The sequence below is a fragment of the Miniopterus schreibersii genome, assembly GCF_964146895.1.
Source record: "Miniopterus schreibersii genome assembly, chromosome: 12".
NCBI classification, from domain to species: Eukaryota; Metazoa; Chordata; class Mammalia; order Chiroptera; family Miniopteridae; genus Miniopterus; species Miniopterus schreibersii.
The window spans coordinates 69,098,654-69,112,959 of record NC_138112.1 but is presented as its reverse complement, the minus strand read 5'-3'; the positions used below and the strand labels follow the sequence as shown (position 1 = coordinate 69,112,959).

Below are 14,306 nucleotides of genomic sequence, written 5' to 3'. Positions count from 1 at the left end.
CCCTGATCAGGGATGACCCAGCCAATTTTTAAATACCCCTGCCCCAGAAAGGGAGAGAAGCAGCAATAAGGGTTCCAGATGTTTATCCAAGAAGTAGGAGCAACCCCTCCTCTCCCTTTTTTGGGTACTGGCTTCATTTTCTCCTTGCTCCAGACCACCTCTCTGAAGCTGTTCATCCCTGCCTTTTGGAGCTCAGGGCAGGACTGAGTGCAGGCTTTTGAGTTTTAAGTGTGCCCCGGCTCCTGCTGGTGGGTGTGCTGGCAGATGGATGGGCACTGGCCAGGACCTAGGATCGGTGGAGCCACTTCAGTAGATGTAGGGCACAATTCGGTAGGGCACACGCCGGCAGTATTCATGCCAGGCCAAGCCATACTTCTGCAGGCACTGCTGCTCGTCCCGGGCCTCACGGTGCACCAGCAGCGCAGTGAAGTAGAGGAGGTAGAAGTAGGGCAGCAGGTGGGACACCCCTGTGGGGAAGGGAGCTCTGTGACCACACAGCCAGACCCCCAGTTCACAAAGGTTTCCACACCTAATTGCTCATGGGGGCTCAGTGGCGAAAGATCCAGGGTCTGCAGCAAGGTGCCAACAGTGCTAGGCTGGCACAGAGGTCTGCCCCAGTCACACCGTGAGTCCATCTCCAGCTCCCTTACTATTCCCTCCACTGAAGTGCACTGCTGTTCTCCATTCTACACCCAGACTGGGTATCCTGTGGTTACCATCCCACCTCTGCCCCTCACACACATGCAGCCCCACCCTGTACCAATCCAAGCCACTCACCACAGGGCAAGGACCAGGCCAGAGCCATAATGAGGTCTCCAAGGTAGTTGGGGTGGCGGACCATACCCCACCACCCAGACACTAGCAGCTGCCTCCCTGTGGCTGTAGAGATGGTCTCAAGGCCTGGGGAAAGACAGGTAGTGGGATGGGTGACCCCCAGCTACCCCACCTCACTCATGGCACCCTGGAAACCCAGCTCACCGGCCACTCTGGGATCAGAAGGATTCTTTCGGAAGGTGTTTTTCTGGGAATTGGCTCCACGGAAGATGTAGTAACCAACAGCTGGGATAAAGCATGGGCAGGCAGTCAGGGCTGAGGGCCACATCTTCTGCCTGACCCTGATCATCCCCACATAGCCCAAACCCAGTCCGCCTGGACCCCAGGAGCCAGGCCCCAGCTTTAGAGAGGGCCTGAGGATTAGCAGCTACCCAGTGGGTGCCAGGTAAACGAATGAAAGGGGAGGGAGGATGCACCAAGCCTGCTGCCCTCCTGACTGACCATTGAGGAGGCAAATGGCCGAGGCTGTGGGTAACGCCAAGGGCTGTGGGTGGTGCAGCAGGAACTGGGCCTGCAGGCTGTAGGTGAAGGGTACCCAGGCTAGGTCCCCAAAGGCCAGCATGAAGCCAAACCCATCGTGTGTGATGTCCATGGTGGTGAGGACAGCTTCCTGCAGGGAGAGGACCCAGACATGCTGGTTTAGTCCCTACAAGGTCCTCGGGCAACTTCCCCTGCCTCCCCTGCCCAGTCCAACCTCACCTCGTGCCAGAGGGCATCACCCACATAGAGTAACTGGAAGCCATTGACCAGCCACATGGCCAGGGAGGGACTCTCCCGAAATTCTGCTTCCTGCACCAGCAAGGCCAGGTTGATGAGGACCTGGGGGTTGGGGAGAGACAGGGCAGTCTGTCCCTAGCCCATCTCCACCTGGGAGGGCAGTGGCCAGCCTCTCCCTGTCTCTCTCAACTGTCAGTCACTAACTCTCCAGCTCTTTGTCACATGGATTCAGCCTCTGTACCCAGGGGCAGAGCGCCTGCAATGGACCACCTCAGAGGCGTCCCCAGCCTGTTTTCTCTTGCCTTGTCCTATAGTGTTCCCTTTGGGAGGGCAGCATAGGGAGTAAACAGATGTTTCAGGCTTGAGAGTTAAAACAGACTTGGTTCTGAATTAGCTTCCCCACTGGGGCAAGTTGCTTACCCTCTCTAAAGCCCACCTTCCCCAGCCCCATGTGGGAAATGGAGATAATTACGGACCTGTCTCATGGAGCTGCCTGAGGACTCATCGACACACATGATGAGTGTAAAGAATTAAGCAGTGTGTCTCAATAACGGTGGCTGGCAGCCAGCCTGTACTTAGCACTCCCATCTGGTAGCAGTAGGCTAGGCGCTGTCATTAGGTTACCACTTCTAATCCTCACAATAATCTTAGGAGGAAGCTCTTACTTTACCCCATTTCACACATTAGGACATAGCCTTGGAGGCTGGGATCCAGATCTGGGGCACTCGGCATTCCTCCTGCCTCCAGATGAGGATTTCTGGAGTGGCACAAGGGACCTTTGGGAAATGCTGACCACAGTCCAGGACTGATTATAACCAAGAAACACAGTTGGCATATCAGTCAAGGACACTAGCGATGGACAGGTTGCTAAACCCAGTGGTCAGTTCTAAGTTCTGCACTGCTTTGACTAGCAAGTAACATAGGATCCCTCTCTTCTCCTGAAATAGATACGCATTTGACTGCTGTATTTAAAATTGCACCTCGCCATGGCTGGGTGCTCAGTTGGCTGAAACGTCATTTAGTGTACCGAAAGGTTGTGGGTTTGATCCCCCCTTTGGGGAGCAAATGGGAGGCAACCAATCAATGTTTCTCACATCAATGTTTCTCTCCCTTCTTCTCTCTCTAAAAATCAATAGAAACATATCCTCGAGGGAGGATTTAAAAAAAATTGCATCTCTCCTCCTTCCCCGCCTTGCTTTTCTCCACAGCACTCAGCATCCTGACATACTATATATATTTTTTGTCTGTCTTTCGCACTAGAATGTAGGCTCCATGAGGACAGATTTTTTTTTCTTTTCTGTAATTTTTAACTCTTGTATCCCAATACCTAGAGCAGTGCCTAGGACACATTAGATTCAACAAGTATTTATGGAATGAATGATTTATGTCTGTGCAATACTAGGCCTGCCCTGCCCAAGAACTGCTCACCCATCCCACTCCTCCTGCTGGCCCAAGCCCCACTTAGCCAAGCCTGGCATACCCAGCCGATGAGGCCAGGCCGAAGTTCGCAGAAATATTTGCAGTCAAAGGAACAGATGCGCGGATTGAGCTCCCGTCCCAGGAAAAAGTCGTAAACAGGATTGCCTGGAGAAGGAAGGACGATGGCGGTGCAAGCCAGCACCCCATCCACCGCCAACCCTACCCTACTGGAACCCCTCTCACCTGAGTTCCCCCCAGGTGCCAGGGCGGAGGCAGGGGCCAGTAGAGCCTTCAGGTACAGAAGGAGGCTGAAGATGAAGGCGGTGAGGGTGGCCACAAACGCCAAGGGCAGGAGCATTTCCGTGAGCATTCCCAGGGGCAGCCCAACTGACACTCCCAGGCCCACCAACAGGGCTGTCAACACTAGGGCCTGGAAGCCTGAACCCCCAGCATAGGGTGAGTCCTGGGGACTGTGCCCTTTCACCTCCACCCCCACCCCCCCACACGCACACGCACGCGCGCGCCAGGTGGTCACAGACCCCGCTAGACCTGAGGCTCCACCCCACCCGTGCAACTCCCGCGAAAGGGCCCAGTCCCAGGCACCGTTAATGGGGTAGCGCAGGCGACTCTTGTCCTTCAATTCCTGGCCCTCAGCCATCTGCAGGCACAAAGGGGGCTCTGATGAGGGCTGAGGGTGCCTTTCTTCTCACCGAGCCCTACCCTCCTCTCTCCTCCCCCGCGCGTCCGAGAGCCGAGTCCACACCTTGCGCGCCGGCAGTAGGTAGAAGGCCGCCTGCAGGCCGAGCCAGGTGAGCCACAGCAGCAGCGCCCCGGGGCTCCACAGCGCCTCGAGTCCCGGCAGGTACGGGGGGAGGCCCAGGAGGCGCGCCGGCCCGGAGCGAGCCACCAAGAGCAGGTGGAACATGGTGGCAGGGAGCAGCAGCATCAGCGCCGCAGCGCCTGGCGAAGGGAGCGATCGTGTCGGGCGTCCGCGCCCCAACTCTCCTCCGACCCCCACAGGCGCCCGGTCGTCTCCAGGGCCCCCTCAGCATTCCCATCGTCCTGTTCCATATCCTGTCCTCAGCCTTCAGCACCTTTCCCTAACTTCCATTTTGGTCCCCGCTTCCAGGCTCCCTCAAAGACCCTCCTCCTGCTCCCCGGACTCTGTCCAGTCCTCCACTCCACAAATCCCCCGCTCTGTAGCCCCCAGAACTGGATCCTCCTCAGCTCCTTCTCCGCACTCGCAAACCCCCAGATCTCTCTGCCTCCGGACATCCCTCAGAGCCTTCCGATCTTGCCCTATCCCTGGTCGTAGCTCAGCCCCTCCAGTTTTTCCTAGAGGAGCTTCTGGCCCCAGGTTCCCCCTTTTCTGCCCCATTACCCAGGGGTCCTCCGAATTCCAGCGGGGCCCGGGAGCCCTGAGGGGCCATGGTCTCCGCTCCGCCGGGAGGTGGGGCTCACAAAAATCCGTCAAGGAAACACACCCCACCCCATCCCCCAGGAGATGCGCTTGGTGACGAAAGGAATGCAGGCCGCAGGGCCCGCACCTGTCTGGGCTGAGCTAGACACAGAAAGCGCTGGTCCCTAGGTCTTTAAATGGATCCGCCCCCGGTCCATGGGCCCAGCAGATCAGCCAATCGGCTCTGGGGGCGTGCCTGACGCGAGCACCTCGGAGGCCGAGTCTTAAGCCTCAGCCTCACAACCCCACCCCCTCGAGTCCCGCCCCTACAAGCGAGAGGGAGGAGACAGCACATATTTATTAGGCCGGACTAGAGACCAAAGGGGAAGAGCCCCGCGGGCAGGAGGCCAGGGGATGAGAGGGTTGGGGAGGCTGGCATGCCCGTACATGACAATGGCTGGGCCTAGCCTCGCTCGCAGATGACCTCAACGACACTGGGTTCCATGGGCACTGGATCCGGGCATCGCAGGGCAGCTGAGGCCACCACTTCGTCCAGCAGCAGGTGCACAAGCTCCTCGTCGGCCACGAAGCGCCACAGGTAGAGCTGCAGGAAGTGGCAATCCACCTGCACCTGCTGCAGCCCAAAGCGCCCAAAGGTGCGCAGCCGCACACACTCCAGCAGCGTCTTCAGGCTGATCTTGATGATGCCGGTCAGCACCGACACCTGTAGGAAGAGACACAAGGATGCAGCTCCACGACAGCAGGTGTTGGGGAAGTGCACCCACATTCTGGGCAGGGGCCAGGGAGACAGTAACATGCCAGTAGCTGTGATGGCTGGAAAGCCCCAGGGAAGGAGGGAGGGAGGGATACAAGATTAGCCCCATGATTGGAGGGCAACAGACAGGGAACCCCCAGCAATCATAGGCAGAGATGGGGTCAGCACTGACGGGGGTGGGAGGGGTGGGGGTGGGGCCTTACTGAGTTAGAGGGAGAAGAACACCAGGTCCTTGATCATGGGATGGGCTGGGGCAGAGACCATGATGTGAATAGAAATCTCTGGGGAGGACCCAGGACTAATGTGGGGACTAGTTCAAGGGCCAAAGAGGCATACAAGATCAGCATCCACACCCAGGCTAGGAGCACAACAAAGTCAGGGCAGAGGGCCATGGGATGCTGATGGTGGGGCTCTGGATGACCATTCACTCCCAGAAACACCCCTCAGAGATAGACTGGGGGGACAGAGTTCTAGGGCTCCCTGAGCCAGTGTGGAGCTGCTTCAGCCAACCTTCCCCAGTGCCCCTGGAAGGTGGGGTCACTGGGGACTTCAAACCTTGTTGAACTCAACAGGACTGAACACATCAATACGTTCAGAGAACAGCTTCTGGATGTTGCTCAAAAGGTTGGTATCCATTGGGGCACTGGATGGGGGGAAGGGGAACAAGCATTCAGAACCCACCCTGCACCTGTTATCCTTCCTCCATTCCCCCAGGGGCTACCCTGACCCGCAGACCTGGGTGTATAGCTGGGTGCATAGCGGCCCTGCTGCCGAGAGCTGCTGTACACGGAGAAGGTCCTCTTGCTGGAGTCACTGCTCTGGGCCTTGCGAACACCCTCTTCGTACAGGAGCCCCACCTGGTGGTAGAAGGAGACACTACAAGGAGGCCGGAGCACAGGGGACCTCCAGCTCACCAGGTGCGCTGGGCAGGGGCCAAGGATACCCTAAGTTACACACTCATTTGCTACAAGTCATGTTTGTTACAAGAATCACAGGCAGTCCAGGCTTGGTATGAAATTGGCACCAAGTCACTATTTAGTGCAGTAGCGCAAAGGTGGGACATAAAGAGTTGATACTGAGGCCCTTAATTTCTGGGTGACTCGGGACCTCTCCTTCCTCACAGACGAAATGGGGGTGATAATGCCACAATCTGGGGCTGAGGAGGAATGAGGCCATGGATGGAGGCACTGCCTGGCCCCTGCAGTCTTGATCCTCAGAGGGTTGTTTCCCCAGTACCCCCAGTCTGCACCAGGGTTCCCGGAGCCAGCACCTGCACATCAATAGCTGTTGTGTCTTCTACCACCCGCTTCATGACAGCACGAACGTTCCGGGGCTCCAGGGTACTGAGCCAGTCCCGTGTCTCCACGCTCTTACGCAGCATCTGCGATATGACCAGGCCCTGCACCTTCACATAGTGGGTTAGCAGCCGTCGTGCTGTCTCCCTGGCCTCTGCACACAGCGTGCTCACGGGTGTCACTGGAGACTGGTCCTGAGCCAGGGATGCAGAGGACAGAAAAGCAGTGGGTACTGGGGGAAGCTCAGGGGCCACTGCCAACCAAGAGCTGGGCACAGGCTTGTCAAGGGGGAGGCTGGGTTGGGCACAGGCACCTGGCCTGGGTCTGACTATGAGGGCACTACCTAGCCTCCTGCATTCCCAGCACCACCATCCATCCCCTATCCTGCTATGAGCTGGCAGTTCACCTGCACCAGAAACTGTTCATCAGTGAGGGTGAGAATGTAGGAGATGGTGGCCGTCTCATAGTCCAGGCAGAGGCGGGAGAGGAGCAGGAGGAGGGCAGGTGGTGTGGCACCCCCTTTCTCCCCAGGGCTGTCACAGAAGCTCTGAGCAGTCTGGCACATGGACCGGATGAAACCCACGATGAGGCCCTCACGAACGCCCTGGCTGCAGAACTCGCCCTGTGAGGAGGAAGGGCACTGATATACAGCAGGTCCCCTCTTCCAGGCAGGGGCTGCTAGTGACCCTCTGCCGGGACCCTAATTGCCCTGGTGCTTCACCAAGGGGCAGCTTTATCCAGCATTCCAGTACCCCAGAGCAGCTACTCTGCTCAGGGAAGGGACCAGCACTGGGGAACCTCTTGTAGATGCCCTCCCCACCCTCCAGGCTGTGCCAGTCTTTCTCATGACAGCCTGAAACCACATCCAGAGTGCCTTGGGGCAAGGACTGTGTGCCCTGGTAGCTACTAATCTGCAGAATAAATAAAAGAATGCCCAGAAAAAGAAAAAAAAGCCCAGAGGCAGGCCATACCCGGAAGTAGGGCTTGTTGGAGAAAGAGACTTCCTTGGCGGTGAAGAGGTGTACAGCAGCCAGCGAGGCCTTGATGTGGCTCAGGATGGAGCTGGCCACATTGGCCAGCAACTCGGCCAGGCCAGGGCCTTCCTTCCCAGCCAGGCGAGGTGCAGCCAGTGCCTGCCGCACATCGGTCAGGCAGCCCAGGAAGGCTGCCCGCAGGCCCTGCAAGTGGTGGCCCAAGCGCTCCCGGGCCACTCGCTCCACGATCTCCGTGGCAGCCTCGGCCAGCCCAGCAGCAGCAAGCAGGGGCCCAGGGGCCCGCAGGCGCCGGTGGAAGCGGTCCAGTGCCCGCACCAGCAGTGAGTTGTCACTGCCACCCTGCTCCTGTGCCAGCCGCCTCTCCACCAGTGCAAAGTAGCGGCCGCCCAGCTCCCCGGCAAAGGCTGCCAGCTTCTCGGCGCCTGCCGGGCCCTGGGCTGCAAACAGCTCCTGGTAGGCTGTGGCCACCTGGCAGAGGCCACCCACAAAACCACTGCCTCCATGGTCGGTGAATTCTAACACATCAGGGGCTGGAGGAGAGGGCCCCAGCTCTGCCTCCAGGCTTCTCAGCTCTTCCTCCAGCCGCCCTCGGGCATGTGCCAGGAACTCCTCACACAGCTCCTCTGCAGGCTCACCCAAGGCCAGCAGCAGCTCCACGCACTCCGCCTGCTCAGGAGCGCCAGAGCTGCCCTCCCTGCCGGGAGGAAGATGGCAGAGAAGAGCAGGAAGACAGAATTTGGGGTGAGGCTGGGGGAGACTGGAAAGCACAGGGGTAGGATGAGGGCCCAGAGGCCACACCTGAAGCGCTGCCGTAGCTGCTGGGCCAGGCGAGCTGTGATGACCTGGCAGTCATCCTGGATGGCACGGAATGAGGGGAGGTGCTGGTACTGCTGAAGCACGGCCCGTGCGCGGCCCTGGTAGCGCACCGCCTGCCCATAGGCGCCCAGCTCCACACACTTGGTGAGACGCGAGGGCAGCTCGAAGAGGAACTGCAGCTTCCGCAGCAGAGCATGGACCCCTGGGGGGCGAGGGCGGTGGTGTTAGCCCCAAAGCCCTGAGGGTGGCCAACTTGAGCACCTTTTCTGGGGCAGGCCCACCTGCCAGCTTGGTGATGCGCTCGTGGCGGTCCTGCAGGGTGGAGCTGATGCGCGCACTGAAGTCCGTGATCACAGCCATGTTGGTGGCCAGCCGGTCCATCTCATCCTCCATCTTCCGGAAATCGTTCTTCATCTTGCGAATGGTGTCTGGGAGAGTGAAGGGACAGGAGAGGGAAGAGGAGATGGCACGTGACAGGAGCAGCACTCAGCTTGAGAACAGGTACAGGTGCTCACACGTGCCCCCTTCCCAACGTCCTGACCCACTGCCTCAGGGCTGCATTGATGCTTAGGCGTGATGCCGGCTGCAGTTGTGCTGGTCACAGTAAATGGGGGTGGGGGAGTTATGTCAGTGCAGCAGGTGTTTTCTGAGCACCCCTTGTGTGCCCCTAGCCCTGGTGCAGTGGGAAGGCAGCTCATGGAACCACAGTCCCTGCCCTAAGAAGATGCCCAGACCCAAAGGAGGGCACAGGGCACTTGGCAGAGACCTTTCTGCTCATTCCCAAGGGCATCCTCTGTGCCCAGTGCACTGAGTGGCACCTGGGAGACAATAAATACTTTTTCACCTTGTCTCCTTCACAGACTTCCCAAACGCTTTCACCCCGCCTTCCAGAACACCATCAGTCTTCTCTGAGGGGGCCTTTCTCCTTTGTACGACAGAAAACTGCCCACGGAGGCTCTTCTTCCTTTCACACCCAGGGACCTCTGGAGCTGGCCCCTTGACTCTTCCACAGGGGTTCTGCTCCTCCTCTCTTCAAGACCTCAGCTTCTTTGAGGACGATGCCATCAAACTACACCCCTCCTGTTGCTGTCCCTGCTGTCCTCTCTGCCATGCCTCTCAGTTCCTGATCACTGTCACCTCTTTGTGGACATAACACCCCTGAAGATGAGCCTGGAGACATCCTTAACTCTCTGTTCTCTTTCTCAATTCCATCCATTCTTGCCTCTGCCTCATCTGTGCCACCCTCCCCTTGTCCTCAGCAAGAACTGCTCCACTAAAATCTCGGCTTCAAGCCTCCCTTTTCTGTAATTCCTATCACCCGCCCTTTCTAGCCACCCTAACAATCCTTTGGCCTCCTCAGGAGTCCAGACCCATTGACTAGCACTTTGTCAGTATTCATTACACCCCTCATGCCCGCACTTCCCTCCCCATTCCTTAGAGTCTGTGGCCCTCTGCCAGCATCATCCACACATTTGCAAGTCCCCTTGCTTCTCATGCCCCCTCCCTCCATTACTTGTTACTGAAACCCTACTACAGGTTAAGCCCAACCCCATGCACCCAAGCAGCTAAAACTGGGCCACAAAATCACACCACTGGCCTCCCTTTAAATTTATGACTTCAGGTCCCAAAGTGGCACTCCACAGTGCCTACCCATCCTTCTAAACCTTTTGCTTTCCCATTTTTCAAAATAACATTTTCTCTTCAGTCCTTAAAACTCCAATACATGCCACCAACTCTCAACTGGTGTGCTTCACAGAGAAAATACCAGCAAACATCAACTCCCTCCGAATCTACAAAGTGGACAGATCTGTGCCTTCTGCTCTCCCTCTCCCTGAGGGGTCTCATCCAGTCCCATGGCTGGTGACTTGGACATTCCAGAGCCCTGCCTAACAACCTACTTAACACTGTGATATGGATGGCAAACTGGCAGCTCATATCCAAAATGGAATTCTTGACTTTCCCCAAACCTTTTCCGCTGCTAATCTTTTCCATCTTGGCTCCTGGCCATTTCTGGAGTCATCTTTGATTCCTATCTTTCCGTCACCCCACATTCAGTCTGTCCCCAAGTTGTGTAAGGTCCACCTTCAACATAGTCCTTCCAAGCCACCATCATCTCTAGCCAAATACTGCCAACTAATTTCCCTAATCCACCCCTGAACTTGGCATCAGTGTTTATAAAGACAGTCAGGAGGGTGAAGCAGGCATATTCTACTGCAGGAGACTTTAGTGCTCTTCTATCATCCGACTATGCCAGATCAAGGGGACAAAAGTCAGCGAGCCTGGTCGGTGTGGCTCAGTGGTTGAGCGTTGACCTAGGAACCAGTAGGTCATGGTTCAATTCCCAGCACATGCCTGGGTTTCCTGCCGATCCCCAGTAGGAGGCGTGCAGCAGGCAGCCGATCAATGACTCTCTCATCATTGATGGTTCTCTCTTTCTCTCCCTCTCCCTTCCTCTTTCTGAAATCAATAAAAATTTTAAAAATATATTAATAAAATTGTTTGACCGAAACCATGAGCTAAATCAAAAGATAAACTTAAAGAACTGTAAGTCATATCATACAGGGTGACTTTTCCTTAGTATGAGAAGAATTCTTATGAATCATTATGAAAAAGAAGAGCTCTATAGAAAAACAGGCAAAGGACATGAACAGGCAGCTCACAGACAAGGATATCAAATAGCTCTTTAAAATACAAAAAGATGCTCAAACTTACAAGAGAAATTAAACTACACAGATACCACCTTTTGTGTATTGGACTGTCAAAGATTGAAAATTTTGACAACAGTGTTGGCCACGGTGTATGGACAGAGGTATTCTCTTATTTGCTGGTGGTTGTGCAAACAGATATTTATGGGGAGGAATCTGGCAATATTAACTGCAGTCACTCATGAGCCTTCGCACACCCACGCCTGGTCTGTGTGTGGCTCCTGGACTACAGGAACATTCTGTAAACAGGCTTGGGACAGCAGCCCATTTTTCCACTGTTGTTACAGTGGTCCATGCCATCAGCAAGTTGCCTGAACTGCTGCAATTGCCTCCTAATGAGTGTCTCTGCCACCCTTGCCTCCCTCAAGGCCATTCTCAACTACATGGACAGAGGGGTCCTTTTAAGACAATAGGTGACCCATTTTTCTCATTTCATTTCACTCAAGAGTAAAGAGCAGGATCCTTACAACCACTTACAAGTCCCTACATAATCTGGCCCCCACCAACCCTGTACCCTAGTCACCTACCACTCTCCTCTCTAAACTATCTGCTGCATTCAAAATACACAGGATGTGCTCCGTCTTTAAAACCTTTGTCCCTCCCCCTACCCCACTCCTGGGGCTGACTTTTCTCAGCAAGTCCCTGCTCAAATGACACCACCTCTGAGGGGCCTTCTCACACTTACCCTGGCTAAAAAGTGGATACCCTTCCCACATTCCTCTTTTCCTCTTATTCTATTTTTTCTTAGAGCACTTACTAGCACTTTTATTTGTGCATTCATTTATTGTCCTTTCTCCCCAGCTAGAATGCAGGCTCCAGGCAGGAGCTCCATCCAGCTGGTTTGTTGCTATATCCCCAATATGCAGAATGGCCCTTGGCAGAGAGAGAGAGAGAGAGAGACAGAGAGAGAGGGGGAGATGGAGAGGGACTGATTCAATGAATATTTCTTGACTGAATATAAGAATTTATAGTCTTTATAGACTTAGAGCCCCTGACTCTAACACTTACTTTATAATTTTCTCCCTTTCTTAGGAAAAAGATAAAATAACAAACCATCCCTATTAAGCAAGAGCTAAGTGTCAAAATATTATACATAGTCTAACAAATTTAAAAAAGTAATGTTTGCAAAATTCCTATGAGAAATTTCTCAGCAGAATCTATGATTTCTTGCTGATTGATTCTGGTATTAACAAACAGAGAGTCACCTACTCATTGAACCTTCTTCAAATCATATAAAAGAACAATGTCTTACTACATCAACCATTACAATACTAGCAGAGTGAGACATCAGAATGCACCCCACAAAGGCTCACAGAATATTCCCATGGGCTGTCGGGATCTTCCTCCAGGACAAAGTGCACTTGGGTCCAAAATTATGACAAAAGTCTGAGTAACGCATTTCACCAACAAAAGACAGAAGATAGTGTGAAAGATGGCTGAACACTGTCTAGCACGGTCTTGAAGAGAAAATAAAGGGGAAAGAAGGAAAAATACCCTTTACATGATCTTTGTGCCTCCTCTTAAAAAAAAAAAAAAATTACTGATTTTAGAGAGAAAGAGAGAGGGGGAGAGAGAAACATCAATGATGAGAGAATCATTGATCGGCTGACTCCTGCATGCACTCTACTGGGGATCGAGCCCACATGTGCCCTGACTGGGAATGGAACCAGTGACCTCTTGGTGCATGGGACTACGCTCAATCCACTGAGCCACACTAGCCAAGCTGCCACTCTTTTTTTAAAATGTTTTTTTAAAATTGATTTTAGAAAAAGAAGAAGGGAGGGAGGGAGCGTCAGAGGGAGGCGAGGAGAGAAAGAGAAAGAAACCTCGATTTGTTGTTCCACCTATTTTATACATTCATTGATTCTTGTATATGCCCTCACCGGGGATCAAACCCACAACTTTGGCATATGAGGAAGATGCTCTAACCAATTGAGCTATCCAGCTAAGGCATCTTAGTGTCTCTTAATGTCATACATTTTCTGTTTATTTGCTTAATTAAAGAGAAAGGAAACTATTACCTCTATAATCATCTGACCTCAAAAGCTCTGACAGAGAGTGGATTAATATCAGGGCAGGACTGGAATTTGGGTCTCATCCTTCTAAATCCCTGGCTAGTTTTATCAACACAGGGGAGGCACTGGGGGAGGTGGGACTGTGAGAGGTGTGTCCCAGTGGGAATCACCTGTGGCTGAGATGAACTTGTTGTAGTTCTCATAAACCAGGGTCTGCATGTCGCTGTCTAGAGCCCGGATCTGCCGCACCATATCCGTCTCACTGTCCATCAGCTGAGCCAGGGGACACTCTCTACGCAGCTGGAAGAAATCGAGTGTTCAGTGTTCGGGTCAAAGGATACTCATATTCCCAAGTCTTGCCCCTAACCGGAGGCTTTTGGTACAGGAAAAGCCCTTTCCCACCTCTGTCAGGAATCCCCAAATGGAGTCTATAAGTCGCATAGCTTAGGAGTTACTAGGTTTGGGGAGCCATATTTTTCAGCCTTTTAAATCCTCAGACTCAGCCAAGGCCCAGTCCCGCGCCTGTCAGCGACCGGGCCACGCCCCCTACCCCGGGCCTATCAAAACATCAGACCTCAACTCCGCACCATCAGACACGTCCAAACCTGCCCACGCCCCCTTGGACTTCAGCTTTGTCCCAACTGCCTGGCCGAGGGTCATCTTCCTCTTTTGAACCCCTGCTTCCTTCACCCCCATTACAGACTTGGATGCACGTTCTGGGGGTGCAATATATCGGGGGCCTGATTTCCCCACATACACCTACCTTGTCCAGATACACTTCCGGGTCGAAGTGCGCCCCGTTGAGATCTGTCGGGTCTAGGGGGTCGGACCCCGCGGCGCGTCCCGTCGCCTCCCCCTCCGAGAGGCCGTAGTAAAGCTTCAGCATTCCGTGCGCCTTCCTCCGACGCTCCGGAGCCTCCGCCTCGAGCCCCTCCGGGGAGTCCCCAGGTCCAGACCCCGGGCCGGGCCCAGCGGCTGCCGCCGCCATCGCTCCAACTGCAGCCCACCGGCGTGAGGCTAGGAAGCTGGCTGGAAAGAGGCACTTCCGGGAGCCATAAAGTTGTTGTTGCAACGAGGCGGTCCCATAGGTGAAACGATCCCCCGCCGCCCTAGGTCCTTCGAAAGTAGAGTTCCCCCGCACCTTTCCTCCCCGAGCGAAGAGGTTCCGAGAGAGCCCTTGGTTCCCCCAACTTCTCAGGCGGAGGGATGCTGTGGAATTGACGGCGTTGCTGCCGTTCCGGAGGGAAGGCAGGTGTCGGCTCCCAGCCCCGCTCCCCTGCGCCCCGCAGGCAAGGCCGCGCGCTCTGTAGAGCCAGAGAGCTTGTGCCTGGCATCC

At 54.9% G+C, this 14,306-nt stretch overlaps 2 protein-coding genes across 5 annotated transcripts; both read right to left on the bottom strand.

Annotated features, from left to right (window-relative positions):
* Positions 1 to 66: 66 nt before the first annotated feature.
* TM7SF2 (transmembrane 7 superfamily member 2) lies at positions 67 to 4,601 on the bottom strand. 2 transcript variants are annotated; one of them, XM_081153497.1, is made up of 10 exons: positions 4,352 to 4,601; positions 3,734 to 3,930; positions 3,574 to 3,628; positions 3,214 to 3,408; positions 3,032 to 3,135; positions 1,534 to 1,653; positions 1,276 to 1,444; positions 979 to 1,059; positions 778 to 900; positions 67 to 467 (listed from the first exon to the last, which is right to left on the bottom strand). In XM_081153497.1, the coding sequence occupies exons 1-10, from the start codon at positions 4,398 to 4,400 to the stop codon at positions 307 to 309; spliced, it is 1,254 nt and encodes a 417-aa protein (XP_081009623.1). In that variant the 5' UTR covers positions 4,401 to 4,601; the 3' UTR covers positions 67 to 306. The 2 variants fall into 2 exon arrangements, with proteins under 2 accessions (XP_081009623.1, XP_081009624.1); XM_081153498.1 differs by lacking the exon at positions 778 to 900 and having other exon boundaries at positions 73 to 467.
* VPS51 (VPS51 subunit of GARP complex) lies at positions 3,842 to 14,046 on the bottom strand. Of its 3 annotated transcripts, XM_081153429.1 has the most exons (11): positions 13,734 to 14,046; positions 13,141 to 13,270; positions 8,532 to 8,678; positions 8,233 to 8,452; positions 7,411 to 8,128; positions 6,846 to 7,061; positions 6,415 to 6,633; positions 5,880 to 6,001; positions 5,700 to 5,787; positions 4,817 to 5,093; positions 3,842 to 3,930 (listed from the first exon to the last, which is right to left on the bottom strand). In XM_081153429.1, exons 1-10 carry the CDS (start codon positions 13,956 to 13,958, stop codon positions 4,833 to 4,835), a joined length of 2,346 nt encoding a protein of 781 aa, XP_081009555.1. In that variant the 5' UTR covers positions 13,959 to 14,046; the 3' UTR covers positions 3,842 to 3,930; positions 4,817 to 4,832. The 3 variants fall into 3 exon arrangements, with proteins under 3 accessions (XP_081009555.1, XP_081009557.1, XP_081009556.1); XM_081153431.1 differs by lacking the exon at positions 3,842 to 3,930 and having other exon boundaries at positions 4,712 to 5,093; positions 13,734 to 14,011; XM_081153430.1 differs by lacking the exons at positions 3,842 to 3,930; positions 13,734 to 14,046 and adding an exon at positions 13,576 to 13,731 and having other exon boundaries at positions 4,712 to 5,093.
* Between the last annotated feature and the right edge of the window lie 260 nt (positions 14,047 to 14,306).